The sequence below is a fragment of the Gallinula chloropus genome (assembly GCF_964237585.1).
Source record: "Gallinula chloropus genome assembly, chromosome: 3".
In the NCBI taxonomy this organism is placed as follows: Eukaryota; Metazoa; Chordata; class Aves; order Gruiformes; family Rallidae; genus Gallinula; species Gallinula chloropus.
Window position 1 is genome coordinate 85,711,130 of NC_140087.1, and position 15,600 is coordinate 85,726,729.

At 49.0% G+C, this 15,600-nt stretch overlaps 1 protein-coding gene across 2 annotated transcripts in view; it reads left to right on the forward strand.

Moving 5' to 3' along the window:
• Nucleotides 1-15,600, forward strand: part of RALGAPA2 (Ral GTPase activating protein catalytic subunit alpha 2) — a gene marked incomplete at its 5' end in the record, with an annotated part of 103,929 nt that overhangs the window by 52,882 nt on the left and 35,447 nt on the right. For both annotated transcript variants that reach the window (XM_084262504.1, XM_084262505.1), the window contains 7 exons: nt 7-144; nt 633-816; nt 1,497-2,268; nt 2,571-2,642; nt 3,570-3,693; nt 5,017-5,172; nt 12,084-12,242. In XM_084262504.1, the coding sequence (XP_084118630.1) occupies nt 7-144; nt 633-816; nt 1,497-2,268; nt 2,571-2,642; nt 3,570-3,693; nt 5,017-5,172; nt 12,084-12,242 (1,605 nt within the window). The remainder of the gene's footprint in view (nt 1-6; nt 145-632; nt 817-1,496; nt 2,269-2,570; nt 2,643-3,569; nt 3,694-5,016; nt 5,173-12,083; nt 12,243-15,600) is intronic.

The following is a 15,600-nucleotide window of genomic DNA, read 5'->3' on the forward strand; positions in this document are numbered from 1 at the left end:
GTTCAGTTTATAGTTTCCCTGCTGCTTTGCCTGCTGGATTGGTGCATGGCATTGCCCATGAAAGTGCTGCTGGAGCCGGTGTCTGCTGGTGGTCTGGAAGATCAGCATGCCTCCAAAGCTCCTTTACTGGATTACATTTACAGAGTGAGTACCACACATTTACTGTGTGGAGATGCTGAGAGGCCTCTGCAGATCCCATTAGGTGCAGAAGGATTTTGAGCAAGCTGTGGAGAACCCTGAGCTCTCCCAGTGCGGGCAGGAGTTGGACAGGTGGGAAGCTGAGAATGTAAAATGTGTTTAGAGTAGAAGATCAGAGATGCAGAATGGACAGAAGATGGAGAAGAGAGAAAAGTAAAGTGCTTAAAACATGCCAGGGACAATAATCTTTGCAGGAATATTTGTGTTAATTGAAATGGGCTGTTAAGGTACATGGGTCAGCCCTGAAGCAAGCTGCTCAGTACAGAGTGCTGAGGGTGTGACTGTAAAACTGCTGTGTTCAGGCATAGGTGGTTTTACTGTGTCCTGGCTTTCACAGCGTAGAAGTGGTGGTGGGTGACTCCTCAGGGAGCGTGTCGAAGCGGGTGCTGTAACGTACCCTTCGTTACTTCAGCGTCACACATGTCTCCTTGCAGGTCCTGCACTGCTGCGTGAACGGCTCCAGCACCTACACTCAGCAAAGCCATTATGTGCTGAGCCTGGCCGACCTCTCCTCCGGTGATTACGACCCCTTTTTACCCCTGGGGAATGTGAAGAGCTCTGAGCCAGCCCAGAGCCACTCCTCCATGGATTTGGGCAACCTGCTTACTGTCGCTGAGGGTAAGTTCACAGGGTGTGGTGAAGAACAGCATCTCGACATTCAGCAGCTAGGGAATAATCTTTCCAGGTTACATCTCATCTTTGGAAAACAGCTTCTCTGGACAGCAGCTATTCCCTGAAAGCTGGGCTGTTCCACTTTAAAATGAGTGTTGGAGCTTGCTGCTGACACTGATCTCTACAGAGATCACAGAAGAAAGAAAAAGACATGAAGGTGCTGTATAGCGAGTAATTTGTGCAGCATGGAACAGACCAAGAAGCTGGCTTTGCCTTTGGTGCTACTTGTAATTTAGTGTACAGAATTAATTTCAAGAAATAAGATAATCCCCAAATCCAACTTCTTTCAGAAGCACCCAGCTGCCCTTCCTGAATTTTTTTCAGTAGCCACAACTCTGTTGTCATGGGCAATTTGCCTGTGGTGGGTGATGAGAGGAACGGGTGTGCTTTGGACCCAATTCTGCAGCCCCATAAATGTGCCGTTCCCACTGACCCATGGTCTGCCCGTGCCTAAAGGGAAATAAAAACGTGTGGCAGGTAGGCTTTCTGGGGAGCAATGGCACACATCTTGCTGGAGAGGAAGAATTTGGAGGATGATGAAGGCAAGCTTCTGAGACAGGACAGACATTTGCAAGTGCTCTTGTTAATTACCTCTTACTGATTAGTCTTTGTATCGGTCATTGCAGAGAAACGGAGGAGGAACTTGGAGCTGATACCTTTAACAGCACGGATGGTCATGACTCACCTGGTGAATCACCTGAGCCACTACCCGCTCAGCGGGGGCCCTGCCATTCTCCACAGTCTCCTTAGTGAGAACCATGACAACTCCTATGTGGAGTCCTCAGAGCTGTCCTCGGAAGTCTTCCGGAGCCCCAACCTGCAGCTCTTTGTGTTCAATGACAGCACCCTCATATCTTACCTCCAGATCCCCACAGAGAAAGCGACAGACGCCGAGCCGGCCGCAGCCCCCTCAGGCGTCAGGGTAATTGTCAGAGACATCTCAGGGAAGTACTCCTGGGATGGCAGAGTACTGTACGGACCTTTGGAGGGCTGCCTTCCACAGCAGGGTGCAACGAGCACCTTTGTCATCTCAGGCAACCCTGAGCACCACTTGCTTTCCCAGAAAGACATTTCTCAAGTGGAAGAAGGAGAAGATGCTCTGGACCAGTTGCTGGAGAAGATTGGCAGCACCAGTCCCGAATGTCTTCTACACCCCCAGCGAAAGCTGAACGAGCCGTCCCCACCGCCCTTCGGTATGAGCTGTGACCAGGAGAACGCCATCATGGAAGCTCTGACAAGGCAGAGCGCTCAGGAAAAGGAGTACATCTTCCGGTGCAGCTCAGACTCCAGCATGAAGGTGGCCCGGCAGGAAGAACCGCGTCCTGCTGAACCTCAGGCATCCTTTTACTTCTGTCGGTTGTTGCTGAATGACTTGGGAATGAACTCCTGGGATAGAAGGTAGGAGGAGAGGATTTGGAGCATGTTCATGGTAGTCTTGCTGTCCTTGCTTCTGCCCCCGAGCACGTACACACTCAGGAAAGTGAGAATTACCTAGCTGGGTGGTACTCAGAGCATGCTTTTGAACATATATGTTCAGTGACTCTTTTAAATGGACATCTGCGGGGTGTTTGTAGTAGTAATTCCAAAAACAACTGAAATCATGCTAACTTGAGTCCCTTCTCTTATGTATTTGACTGAGAAAGCGCTGTGTCTGTACTGCTGCCTTTTCCTGCAAATCTTTTTTCTTACTATTTTTACAGAAAAAGCTTTCATCTTCTGAAGAAGAACTCGAAGTTACTGCGGGAACTGAAAAACCTGGACTCCCGCCAGTGGTAGGTGAAATTTACTAAGCAGGACACTGTCAGGGCAGTGTTTCCAGAGAGGGATATGTCACCAGTCCCAAAAATTCATTACTGTCATGTATGCTAGCAATATGGATGTTTGTGTGGAAAACGAATTGCTTCTGGAGTGTTCTGGAGCTGGCATAGACAAGCGATTTTCCCTGCACTGTATACATGGGATTCAGAATCAGTAGCAAACAATAAGATGCAGCTGCCTGTTTCCTGTTTTCTTTAGCTGGGAGGGGAGGGAAGAAGTCCTAAAGTTGGATGTGACCTTGGCTCAACTCGCAGGAAGGACTGTTTTCTGCAGGGTGATCCCTGCATCAAGAGCGGTACTCCCCACAAAACTGCTCACAGCCAAACTTCTGAGTATTATGGGGTTTTTTTCATTACCTCATGTGCAGGTATTTGAAAGATGCTTGCAGTGCTGCAGAGCTCTGACTTCCTTGCATCCCAACAGTTTTCATACCAACTCCACCCAGCTTGGTTTTGAGGAAGCCAACTGGTGCTGTCAGCCGTGAGAAGCCAACCCAGGACCTGAAAGCCAATGATGGTTTTCCTCTCTCCTCAATCATCACCCTAGGGTTAAATGCTGCGGGTCCGATTCTGCTCCTGGTGACACCTGTACAGCCTGCCTGTCTTGGCAAGGTTGTGCACGTGTGAGCAGGTAGCCCTGGAACTGAGCATGGCCATCGGCACTTCTGCTGATGCCAGGAAAGAACAGGCTCTGCTGCACACACAAAGCGGTGCCACTCTATTGCTGCCGCTCACACGGGAGTGCTGCTGTTGGGTGCATCAAAGGGACAATGTGGAGAGTGAAACATAGGCACCTGTCTGGCCTTTCTAGTGTGGGTGAGCTAAAGAATAACTGGAGGTAAATCCTGTTTAACTTTGGCTTCCCTTTCTGTCTAATGGCAGCCGTGAAACACACAAGATCGCTGTGTTCTACATCGCAGAGGGGCAGGAGGACAAGTGCTCCATTCTGTCCAATGCCAGGGGCAGCCAGGCCTATGAAGATTTCGTGGCTGGGCTGGGCTGGGAGGTAAGGCTCAACTTCATGCAAGCTAATGTACTTGATACGAAGACCTCACAAAAATCAATGTAAGCCAGTTAAAATAGGTTTAAAACCCCAAACTGCTTAAATTGCTGCCTGATTTTCAGTTCTAAAAAGAAACAAGAGAAGTTAAATGCTAATGCCCACCGCTATTAACAGCACTGAAAGGATCAGCTCTCCAGCAGTAGTCTGGAAATGCACATGGTACTTCTGTGTGCTCGCGTCCTTCCTGGTTTGAGGGGCAGGTCGTGCTGTGGTGGGCGTTGCTGCTTTCTGCATCACTAAGAACCGTGCCACGGTTTTACCTTAATTTCATCTCCTTTTAGCTTCTCACGTGATCAGACCACTTACCCAGCCACAGGGCTGCTTTTCCGAAGGGCAGAACTGTGTGGGCTCAGTTCCCATAGCTTAAAGGGTGTGTCAGGAACAGAAATGACACAAACCTTTCTGTTTCTTCTAAGTACATAGTAGCTGCATCCTGTGTTTAAGGATGTAAGTGACACAGGTCTGTGGGGAAGAGGTACCATCCTCAGACAGAGGCACTTGGGAAAAGAAACAAGCTTTTGGCCGTGGGCTTGTGTGCAGAGAGGCATTTCTTGTGCAGCACCTTGCAGAACAATTTCCTCTAAGGCTGCTACTTTTTGTACAAGCCTTCAGTTTCCTTTGCAGCTTTTCTGATTGCTTCTGTTTCCTCTGCACTTTGTCATACTTGTTTTGAATGGGCTGGTGATGCTGTGTGGGCACCGAGGGCCGCTGCGTGTGGTGGAATGCTTTCCTTCCTTACTGTGTGCTGGAAGGGAGGTTGGATAGCTGTGGGGGTAAGGACTCTGTGCCTGGCCACTTCTAGTGAGTAGCAAGTGCAGGAACGGGCACAGATCATAGAATCATAGAATCATAGACTGGTCTGGGTTGGAAGGGACCCCAAGGATCACAGAACTCCAACCCCCTGCCACAGGCAGGGCCACCAACCTCCAGGCCTGGAGCTACACAAGGTTGCCCAGGGCCCCATCCAACCTGGCCTTGAACACCCCCAGGGATGGGGCATCCACCCCCTCTCTGGGCAGCCTGTTCCAGCACCTTACCACTCTCTCTGTAAAAAACTTCCCCCTAATACCTAATTTAAACCTTCCTTCCGTTATCTTCCCCTTGTCCTGCCAAAGGCAAGGATCCAAACACACAAGGGAAGACCTCTCTCCCTCTGGGATGGCTGTGCAGTTCCAAGTGGTAAATTCACCAAGCCTTCCTAGATGAGCAAGGACTAATTATTCCTCAGCCTTGTCAAACTTCTGAGGGTGCCTTTCCATCAATCAGGTTGATCTTTCCACGCACGGCGGGTTCATGGGCGGCCTGCAGCGCAATGGCAGCACGGGGCAGACGGCACCCTACTACGCTACCTCTACCGTGGAGATCATCTTCCATGTCTCCACAAGGATGCCATCAGACTCAGATGATTCGCTGACCAAAAAGGTAAGTAAGGTGCTGCGTGTCTCGGGGTGCTCTCTGTAGTCCTTAGGGGCTGACACTCCGGTTTGGACTGGCAGCAGGTGGTGGTACCCAGCCCTAGCAGGCCATCTCTGCTGTGCCACGTGTTGCTCTGCAGCCAGATTAGCTGAATTAAATGGCATCTAAATTCTGGATTCTGAAACACAATTAACATTTCCATGGTAGCCTCAAATACCACCATTAGTAATAATATTAGCGATAATTTCATTTGTACCTTGTCTGCCTGCCAAAACTGTTGTCGTTTGGTGGAACAAAACAACCAAATGCAGCGTAATAAAACCTTAGAGATGAATCGTCCAGCGTGCAGCAGAGAAGAGGAGAAGTGGAAGAGAAGTGACAGCCATGGTACCCAGAGCTGATATTCAAAGCCATTATCCAGTTAGTCACAACTCTGACAAGCTGACTCTGCTTCAAAGGTGGCCAGAACCCAGCCCGAAATTCTGTTGGTATCAGTACTTAATCTGAGTCTCCTAACAAGGCTTAATTTGAGGTTACAGTGCTTGCCAACTGTTAGTCAAAGTCAAAGGAGGGTTTAGGTACGTACCGAATCTTTGCCTTTTTAATGAGGATTGGCAACTTGTCCTACATAGGTTGTTAATGCATATTAATAGTGCTGCTGCAGCCATCCTCTCTGCCATGTGATACCTATGTGCTCTGAAAGCTGCCTTGAGACATGTTGCTGGGAGTTGTGCTTGTGGCCAGTCAGCTCCACAGCAACACGTGCTGCTTCTTGCAATAAAAAGGGGGGATTTCCAGTTACCTGCCCTGAAAACTTGCCCAGTGGTTAATGGTGAGGCTGGGTCCTTGCTTTTGTGTCCTGATGTCTGCCACTGAAAACAAGTCAACACAACGTACGTGTTTCTCTTTACCTGTGCAGTTAGAGGGCTTCCTATCAGTGGCTTTATGTGGCCGTGGGGAGAAGGGTCACCCGAGTGCTTGAGGACAGAGAAGTGGGGCTGGGGTACACACTGAGAGGCCGTGGAGTCTCTGTCCCTTCACCAAGGTAGGACTGTGTTTTTATTGTTCCTGGGCAGTATTTATCCAGCTGCTAGTTAAAACCACCCGTGATGAATGCTTTACAGTTTCCCTAGGCAACGTATTCCTATACTCCACCTTTTGTGCCATGAGAAAATTTCTTGTAGCATCTCCTTTGCTTCAATTTAAACCCATTTTATTCTTGCCCTGCTCCACATGGATATGGAGAACAGATTATTTTGCAGCAAACTTACTCATGTTTGAGAACTGCTGCTGTGTCGTTCCCAGTCTTATTTTTCCTACGCGAATTGTGGTTGATGAGTCCAGAATTCCCTTGTAAGTCGGAGCTCCTGGATTTTACAGGAGCATAGCAAAGGCAGTGAAATATCCTCCAGCTGTTGAGCAATACATCACCTGGCTGAGGAGAGGAGAGAGCACTGCCTGACAGAGCTGCCGCAAGGGGAAAAACAGGCTTTAATTGCAAACAGTCTATTCTGCTAATTCTCCTAATTCCCACCCACGGTAGGGATTAACACAGACATCCAGAGAGTCTGGTTATTCTATTGAGTTGTCCTCCTTCTGTTTGCTTTAAGAGAATTTTTTCTTCTTTGTGAGAATGAAAAAGGAAATGGGTTTAGTAGCTGCCGGCCTTGGAGTCTCGCAGTGCCAGGAAATAAGGGCAGCTCCAGCACATACTGCCCACAGAAAATACCACCCAGTCATGTCCTTAAGACTTTTTAAAAGGCCCTTAGGGCTGCTCCAGGAGTGGAGGCCCATGGGGATTTTTTAACATAGAGTCCCCCTCAGCTCCCTGGCTCTGCACGGCACAGCTCTGTTTCGTTTGTCCCAGCCCTTTGGTAAGCAAGCCCCTATTTCTGCACAGAGTAGCATAGGCTTCTCAACAGCTCTTACAGGAGTGCAGCTAAGAGCAGAGGTGCCATGCGTGTCAGCAGCTCTGGAAGGTGAGGAACTTTTCCTTGGAAAACGCTGGTGGGTGAACTAGGCAGGTTTGAGACCGGTGTTTTGAGCATGTGTGTACAGCACCTTTAGAGACACCGCTGAGCATCCTGCCAGAACTCCTGTGGCCCATCTCTTGGAACTCACTTGTGAACCCCAGCTGTGGGGCCACAGCCGGAACACGTACAGGCAGGCACAGACCACACACGTGTGCAGACCATGACCAGCACGTGTGCTCGACAGGGAACACGCATCTGCCTGTGACATACTCTTAACACAAGGAAAACATGTTCCTTTCCCACCTGCCAGTACCACGCTTGTGGGCTCTGCAGTGTCTGGTTGTGTCATGATGGAATGCAGCACTGCTCAGAGATCATCACAAGCACTGCAACACCTCCACTTGCTCCCTGGCCAGGTAGTGTGTGCTGGGCTCAGCTCCTCTCCTCGGGTTGTTGGGGCGGCGTGTCCAGGTTAAGAAGATGACTTGATGTGTGTAACTTGTGTCCGTTAATGCTGCTGCTTTCCATTAGGATGCTGTCGTTGGGTACCCACTCCAGTTTAAAGCTGTGACAGATTTACATATGGTGGTGGAGGACAGTATTAGGGAGGAGAACATTTTGTCCTGATGCTGATGTCCCTTGCATAGTGGGGATCACAACTTTGGCTTTGCCCTCCCCCTGCTTCCATCCGATCGGGCTGTGTGGATACTATCTGGGATCCAAGGGCCCCTTATCTCTGGAATCTCTGTCGCTTGGGTGGTTTCTTCTCTGCTGACTTTGCCCACAGACAGGCAGGAGGAATTCCTTGGCTCAGCAGCACCAGAGGAGCAGAAGTTCTTACCTTGCCAGCCAAGGAAGTGGCACGTCAGGCCGTAAATTCTCTGCGCTGGGGAGTTAAGCAGATGCAGTAATTTTACTTAAATATGTTGTTATGGTTCTTTTGTTTTCCCTGAGCACGAGAGATAAATTCATTTCAGGGATAAATTCAGGAGAATAAATGTATTTCCCCTGAGGATGAGCTTTGCCCCTTGTATTTGTGCAGCATGGGCACAACTCGCAGTTTGTATTCCTTTATTTGAGGTATACACTAAGACACTATATCACTCATTAGGGGAGGGGAGAAAAAACCCTCTACAAAGTCTTAGGCCTGAAAAAAACCTTTTTGAGTGGAATAATCAAAATTCAGCCAGTATCTTTTGCTGCTGTAGGGTTCAGCATCGTTGGTTCTTAACTTTTTTTCCTTTATCTGTCTGTCTCATGGCAGGAATGAAAATCAATCATAGTAACAGCATCCTACCTGCCGCTGTCTTGTTCTAGCTAAATTGTACCTAACGGTTTAAAAATGAGCTGCAGAATTTTTAAGTGATTTATTCCATCTCCTCCCTTGTGGTAGCAGAACTTTTTCAATTCAGAAATCCGGTTGCAACCCCATACTGAACTCTTGCTCCTTCGCTGCAGAAATTTGTTAGCTGGAGCTAGATTAGATTTTTAGCGGCTAATCTAACTGCTGTAGGGGTTTGCAGAGTGGGGACAGAGCTGTGCTATTGGATTTGTCCAATTCATTTGACTCCAGGACTATAATTGCACTTATGTCTTACAAGGCTTTTATAGCCTAGGGCTGGCGAGCAGCAGAAAAACAAATTGGCAGTGATACAGTAAGAGTGAAAGGGAATGAAAGGCACACATTATCAGTCTCCAGGCAGCGCGGCTCTGGCAGGAAGTTTCTTGGTTAATTTACAAATAAAACTTAGATTTTGGGATGGGTGCGCTGTCAGCCAGACAATGGGGATGTCAGGCCCGACGGTTACTTAGCGAGAGGAGCAGCCGTGCCTCCCCAAAAGCAGGAATTCTTCCGTCGAGCAGACGACTCCTCTCTGGAGCCAGCTGGCCGTGTAATGCAATTAGCAGGGAAAGGAGGTCAGGCCATGAGGTGTGCACCGTGACCGGCGTCGGCCGCGGCGTGTGGCCTGGCAGGCAGTGCCCAGCCCGCCGAGCCGCTGGCTGGGGAGCAGGGTTGCTGGGCCGGCGCGGAGCCTGGCGCGCCCCACGGAGCTGCTGGCTGAGGAAGCGCAGGCCCCGTCTGATTAACGGCAGCGTGACGCACAGCAGAGGCTGCGCGCTGGCCCGGCTGCCAGGCGCTGGATGCTGGGCGCAGCCCGGGCTCTGTCCGTGCAGCTAGCAGCACGTGTGGTGTGTTGGCGTGAGCGAGGCAGCCCTTGTGTGCGGGCTGAAAGCGCTGGCTGCTCTCTCAGGGAGCAGCAGTCAGGGTTCTGAGAGCTGCCTGTCTGCCCTGCATGCTTGTGGAGAGGCCCATCCAGGCAGTGTGAGCCCCAAAAGCCCGGCTGCCTGGATTTGTGGTAATGTAGTTTCTTCAGTTTGTCCTCTCAGCCTCTGGGCGAGCTAAACTCTGGCCCTGAGTGCATCCTCTTTCTTGCTTTGGACCTCTACCAAGGCTGGCTGAGGTCCTTCAGGGTGCCCAGTGAACCCACAGTGTGTAGTCAGATGAGTGCTGGGGGAGATGGCAGCTGGGCTGCTGCCACCCTAAGACCTTCTAGCACTTGTATCGGTGTGGCTGCCTTTCAAGAAGAGACGTTTCCAAGGAATATCGATTTCATACATCCTCAGTATCGGATGTATGACTTAACAACAGTTAACCACCTGAACTTTGAAACGAGTTTCTAGCACCATGCCGGAGTGTAGCAAAGGTAGTAACTGTCACTTGCAAGGCTTTGAGCTCCTAGCCATCACTTCCTGGCCCAGCCAGGCACAGCAAGCCTCCGGTGATCCAGCTTCTCCCCAGTTACTGAATTTTGTTCTCTGGGATGTATTACAAAGTCTTTTGGGACTCTTCACTGTGAAGAGTATCCGATGACTATCAGTGGGGCTCCCTGTGATTTAAAAAGGCCTCTTGCCGGTGTTTGGACTTCGTTTGGTCGCTGTTCCTATAGCGGTTTCTCACCCCAGAAGCAATGGGAGGCAGGGCAGCTAGCTCAAAGCCTTTTCTGCAAGGTCATTTTGCAGAAGAGGAGCTGCCTTCAGTTTGTGTGTTGCCCATGTCACCAGACCATCGTGTCGCCCTACAGGCCTCTGTTTGTGGGGCTGGTTAAAGCAGTGGGTGCTGTGTACTGCTGTCGAGGGCTTTCTCTGCATCGCAGAGCTAATGCAGAACTTGCTCTAGCGTCAGGATGCCGTGAAATCATGGGCAGTGCTTGTGAGCACATCGCCTTTGGGCTGCCCTGGTGTGAGCCAGGTGCCCCCGTCGCTCTGCTGTGGACGTGTGTGCAGCAGCCTGCCAGGTGTTCCCCTCCTCAGTGGGAGAAGCCTCTTGTGCACAAAGTCTCGTAGCCAGGTGATGTCTGGGGGTCTCAGAAGCACAGTGTACATCGTGCTTTAAACCACTGGTGCGGTACCTGGCTGTGCCTGTCTCATGGAAAGGGAAATGAGAACCCTGTCACACATGCAGATCAGTGGGCTTGCGTGTGTCAGCCTGCACGGAGACATCACCAGCATCAGGGCTTTCCAGATGCTGCTTTATTTCCTACGGAGCCATTAAGGAAGCAGGAGAACACGGAAGCCGGGGTGGCCGTGAGAGCAGAGATCTTGACCGAGTTCTGTATGCGTGCAGAGCGCTGGTAATAGTGCTGGTAATGTTTCACAGGACACAAAGGGCTTGTTTGCTTCAAACAGAACTAAAAGTGTCCTTTATTCCTAGGGGTAAATAAACAAAACTCTCCATCACCTGCCTCTTTTAAAACAAGCTGGGAATCGAAGGCACCCTATGAGCATGGCTTGATTTCGCTCTGCCAGAGCACACACTGCAAGCTAAGTTCTGAGTCTCTGCCTCTCTTATCCTTGCCCAGTAACATGGTGTTGGTTTCATCCCACGGCCGGGCTCAGCTGGCCATCCAGCCCCTGAGGGGTGAGATTCTGGCTCTGAGGAAGAGTGGGTGCTGGGTGGGAGACGTGGGCTGATGCGAGGCATGCGGAAGCTCACCGAGCCATACGTCCCAGGGAAAGGCACCACGTCCCCCTGCCTTCCCCTTGCCTTCCCCCTCCCTGCGCAGAGACGGTGAAGAAGGCAGAGCTGGCTCGGGGCTGCTTTGTGAGGTCTATTGTGCGCATTGTTCCGGGGCTAGCGCCAAATTGGGGGGGTGGTCTGTTAAGCTTTAAGTGGGACTTTAATTCTCTTTATGCTGTGGGCTGGCATTCTGCGTGTGGATTAAATTTTAACTTCAGGTTTACAGTCGGAACTATTGTGTGCAGCCTGTACGTGATTGCCAGATACTTTTTGCCATCTGTTAGAGCACCTCCAGCTCCTCCCGTAACAAAGCAAACACGCGGGCTTTCGGATGCGCTTGGTGTGTGTCGCGCTTCAGTTTCACCCATATTCTGTGCCACTCTGCTCCTGACAAAGCAGTAGCTCCCTCAGGATTTCCCCTTCTCTGATTCACATTGCCCAAGATATTTTGCTGGTGATCTCAAGGAGAATCCCTCTGCAGACAGTCGGTGAGGGGATGTTTGTGGTATGGTAAATTCAGTAGTAGCAGTGCCTGGCAGAAAGCTCCTTGACACCCCGAGTCAAGGCATTTCACGTGCCTGTGGCAGCTTCTTTATTACAGCTGGGACGTGGTATTCTGTCAGTTAATGTTTTGCTCTAGTAATTCAGAGTTCCATCTTAAATTGTCGTAGGTAATGTACATTTACATAGCGTGCTAATGGCTGGCTCGATAATTACTTAATTAAACCATCAGACAACAATGCATTCTGAATGAAGCAAATTATTTAGCTGAGCTTTTCATGAGCAACTGGAGAAAAACAATATTTTAACTTTTTCTGTAATGAAATATTTCTACTGTTGAGCATTGTAATTCAATTTGTAAGGCATGACCCCTCATAAACCGTTGTTATCACTCTGATTAATAAAGAGCCAATTTGCTGTTGCAGCTTCGTCACTTGGGAAATGATGAGGTTCACATCGTCTGGTCTGAACACACCAGGAACTACCGCAGGGGCATTATACCAACGGATTTTGGAGATGTTTTAATTGTTATTTATCCCATGAAGAATCACATGTATTTCATTGAGATAATGAAGAAGCCAGAGGTACGTTGTGATGCCTGTATTGATCCTGTCCTTTGTAGGGTGCAAGTGACCAACGGTTTTGTTGCTGAAACAGAGCTCGGTGCCTTAGGGTTTGGGTTGGGGTTTATTTTTCCTCCCAGCAAATCCTAAGTGTAGTCTTGTCCATCCCAGTTTAAAAGTGTGCTGAGCAATTGGCTTTTCTTTTAATGCTGGAATCATTGGTAATGATGGGAATGGTTCCCCATCGATTGTATGCTTGTGCTCTGCGCTTAAAGAAATACTTATTCTCAACCCACTGGGGCTGCTGTGCAGGGAACAGTGTTTAGAACCGTGAACTTCCACTGTGAGGCAATAAACCAAAGTAATAGAGGCTTCCTGGTTTGCTGTTAATTCACCCCATAGAGCTCAGTACCGCTGCGCGTGAGGCACTGCTCATAGCCTCATGCTCCCGAGCCCCTCATCCGAACCTGACACAGGGGGATGATCAGGCATTGGATGTCCTCACACCAAGTAGAGTACTTGGGGTTTAGTATTTTCTGTCTGAGCTGTTGTTACGTGACCATCTTTGGGACACTTGCTTTTTGAAATGAGAGATTTTTTCCATTGGGAAATGTCAGGGCTCTGTGAGTGTACAGGTATAACAAAAGCCACGTTAATAAATGCCTGTCTGGTACATTATGGATGCACAAACGCCTGTAGAATACACTTTATGGAAGTAATTGTGTGATAAATCCCATTTCCCTTGTTTATGGGACAATATTTGTCCAAGAGAATAGCCAGGTGTGAAGAAGGGCCCACATCAGGCGCTGTATTTACCCGCTGTGCAGGGATGTTCTGGGCTGGGAGTGACAGGGCTGTTAGGTATTAACCAGCCGCTGCTTGGCCGGTGGACGGTGCAAACCCTGCCGGGTTGGATCAGTCGGAGTAGCGGGGTCTCTTCCTGCACCCCCCTCAGGGATCTGCAGTTTGCTCCTCGGGAATTTCAGCTTTCCATCAGGAAGATCATGATTTAGCCTTCTGGAAACTCTGCAGCCCGCTGGAGAAACGCTATGTCATCTTCCATATTAGTCAAAAACACCCAACGGGCAGAAAGAATAATAGAGGACTGGAAATTTAGTGTTATCCCTACATTTAAAGTACAAACCATTACAATGTAATAAAATTAATCCAGACATTTCCAGGGCAAGTGTGGCTGACCTTTTGTTCACCAGCTACTGACCCCAGGGTGAATGAAAGAGGCTTGCAGAGAGAAATGTCTGTTGTTTGGCTTCAGTCCCTGGTATTTAAATTGCATTCCCTAATCAAATGAAAAGGCTGTCCTCTCTATCAGGTTACAGAATCCATGGCAACATTTGGCCTTTTATATACATAATGTTAGCCTTTTTGTTTGCATCCAAGTAGAGACACCTGGAGCAATGTTAACATTAACCGATTTAGCATTAATAGCTTCATTATATAAGAATTTCTGATCAGATAGCTGTTACTTTTGTTATATTGCTTCAGCTTGTATTGTTTTCATTTTTTATCTCCCTGCTTGGCAACCGGGCAATGATTTGCAAATTTTTTTTGTCTTGATTAATTAAGCAATATAATTATCAGGAACCGTGATGCAGTCTTTGCTCCACAAAGCTTCTGAGGGAAGACAATAGTAAGTCTGTTAGTGTGAATGCATTCCACGCGTCACAGATGCATGAGGATATTCTGAACAATGAGACGAAAAGCTGCCTGCGAGAGAGGACAAAGAATGCCAGGCAGACTCTACACACTGCACATACCGCCAGGGACATACTGCGGGTTCCCTGGGACACAGATGCCTCGTTAGATTGCAGCTAGTCATCAGAGATTAATTCTCAGCCATTTGGTACAATAATTTACCCATTCCCCACTCTTTTAACTAGTGCTGCTCGCTATAGAGGGGAAGGCTTTGTGCTCAGAAGGTTTGTTTGACCTTGCCTACTTTTACTGCGAGCAACAGAAATGATTATTTTTTCCTCTCAGAAATCGTAACGAAGCAGGTGTCTGCAGGGAATGAATATTAATTTTTGTTGTGGGGATAACTTGTGCTGACGTCTGGAGTGCCCAAGGAAAAGGGGTATTTCCCTTTCTTTAGTTTTTGTGAATTGATTCCTGTCAAAATATAACGTAGTTTTTTAGCCATTCAGAGCACCCCTTGCCTCCAGCGGGTGTTTAATCCCAGTTTACAGAGGAGTCCGGAGCGGGGAGAGCCCCCCGCGCACCTCGCAAGGCAGAGCCCTGTACAGATGGAAGCTGACGATATGCGAGCCCCCTTGACTCCCCTGACCCGTGCCGTGGCCGCGGCTCTGCTGGGGAATTAATAATCCCCAGCTTTGTGTCCAGGCGGGTGAATGGCCCCGCTGCGTGCTCCTGGTGTCGCCACAGGCTGTGCGGAGCCCGAGCCAGCCGGGGAGAGCCCCATGCGCCCCAGAGCTGGGAGCCCCTGGGCAGATCCTGCTCTTGCCTTGGTTTCCATGGGGCCACGCTGGTTTTTCTTCGGTCAGGTACAATCCGTCGCTCCCCTCCAGAGCTGCTCACAGCCTCTGCACTATTTCCCTCACCCATCTGCCGGTGTTTGCCACTGTGGGGGGCCCGAAATTTGGACAAAAACATGTGCCTGGGGTGCAGGCCTTGAAATAACCTGTTTGACTGCTGGTGTGTGCCCTTCCCAGCGTACCTCCGAAGGGTACCCGCTGTGCATCATCACCACGCTGAGGTACAGGATAAACTTGCTGGAGAGTGCTTGGCATGTTGGGATGGCTGTCACACCACCATGTACCTAACCTCCTTATTTATACTTGCATAAAAATATAGTTTTACCTTTTTCCCCTTCCTTGTGTCAATACTTGTAAATGGAATATGTATTAAAAATGTCACCAAGGAGTGTTACTGCCTGGAGAAGCTTATCCCATTGGTGGCACAGACTTTGTGCCTGGCACCTTTCCTTCCCACTGCCCTGAGAGCTGTGATGGCATTGAAAAACAAAAACAGCAAAGCATTTTACATGATTTTTTTTTTGGGGGGGGAGGTATTATTTTAAGTAAAGGAATGATAAAATAACTGTGTGAAGAGACAGCTGTCATTTGCAGATGTTATATTAAACCCAAATTTCTTCTGTAATTCATTGCCACTTCTAATTAGAGGAATTCCCTAGATGCAGGGGATTTATATTATTCCCTTTGTCCACTTATTGAATGACTGTCACAGTCACCCACAAGCGGTTGCAGAAGAATAATAGAGGGTATTTATTTATGTGATAAGCCTCTGTACAGATGGAAAAAATCCATAGCTTAAATATCGATAATTGCTGCTAGCTTCTGTTTGGGGGGTTGTCATCCTGCTCTGCGAAAGGGCGACGAGCTGG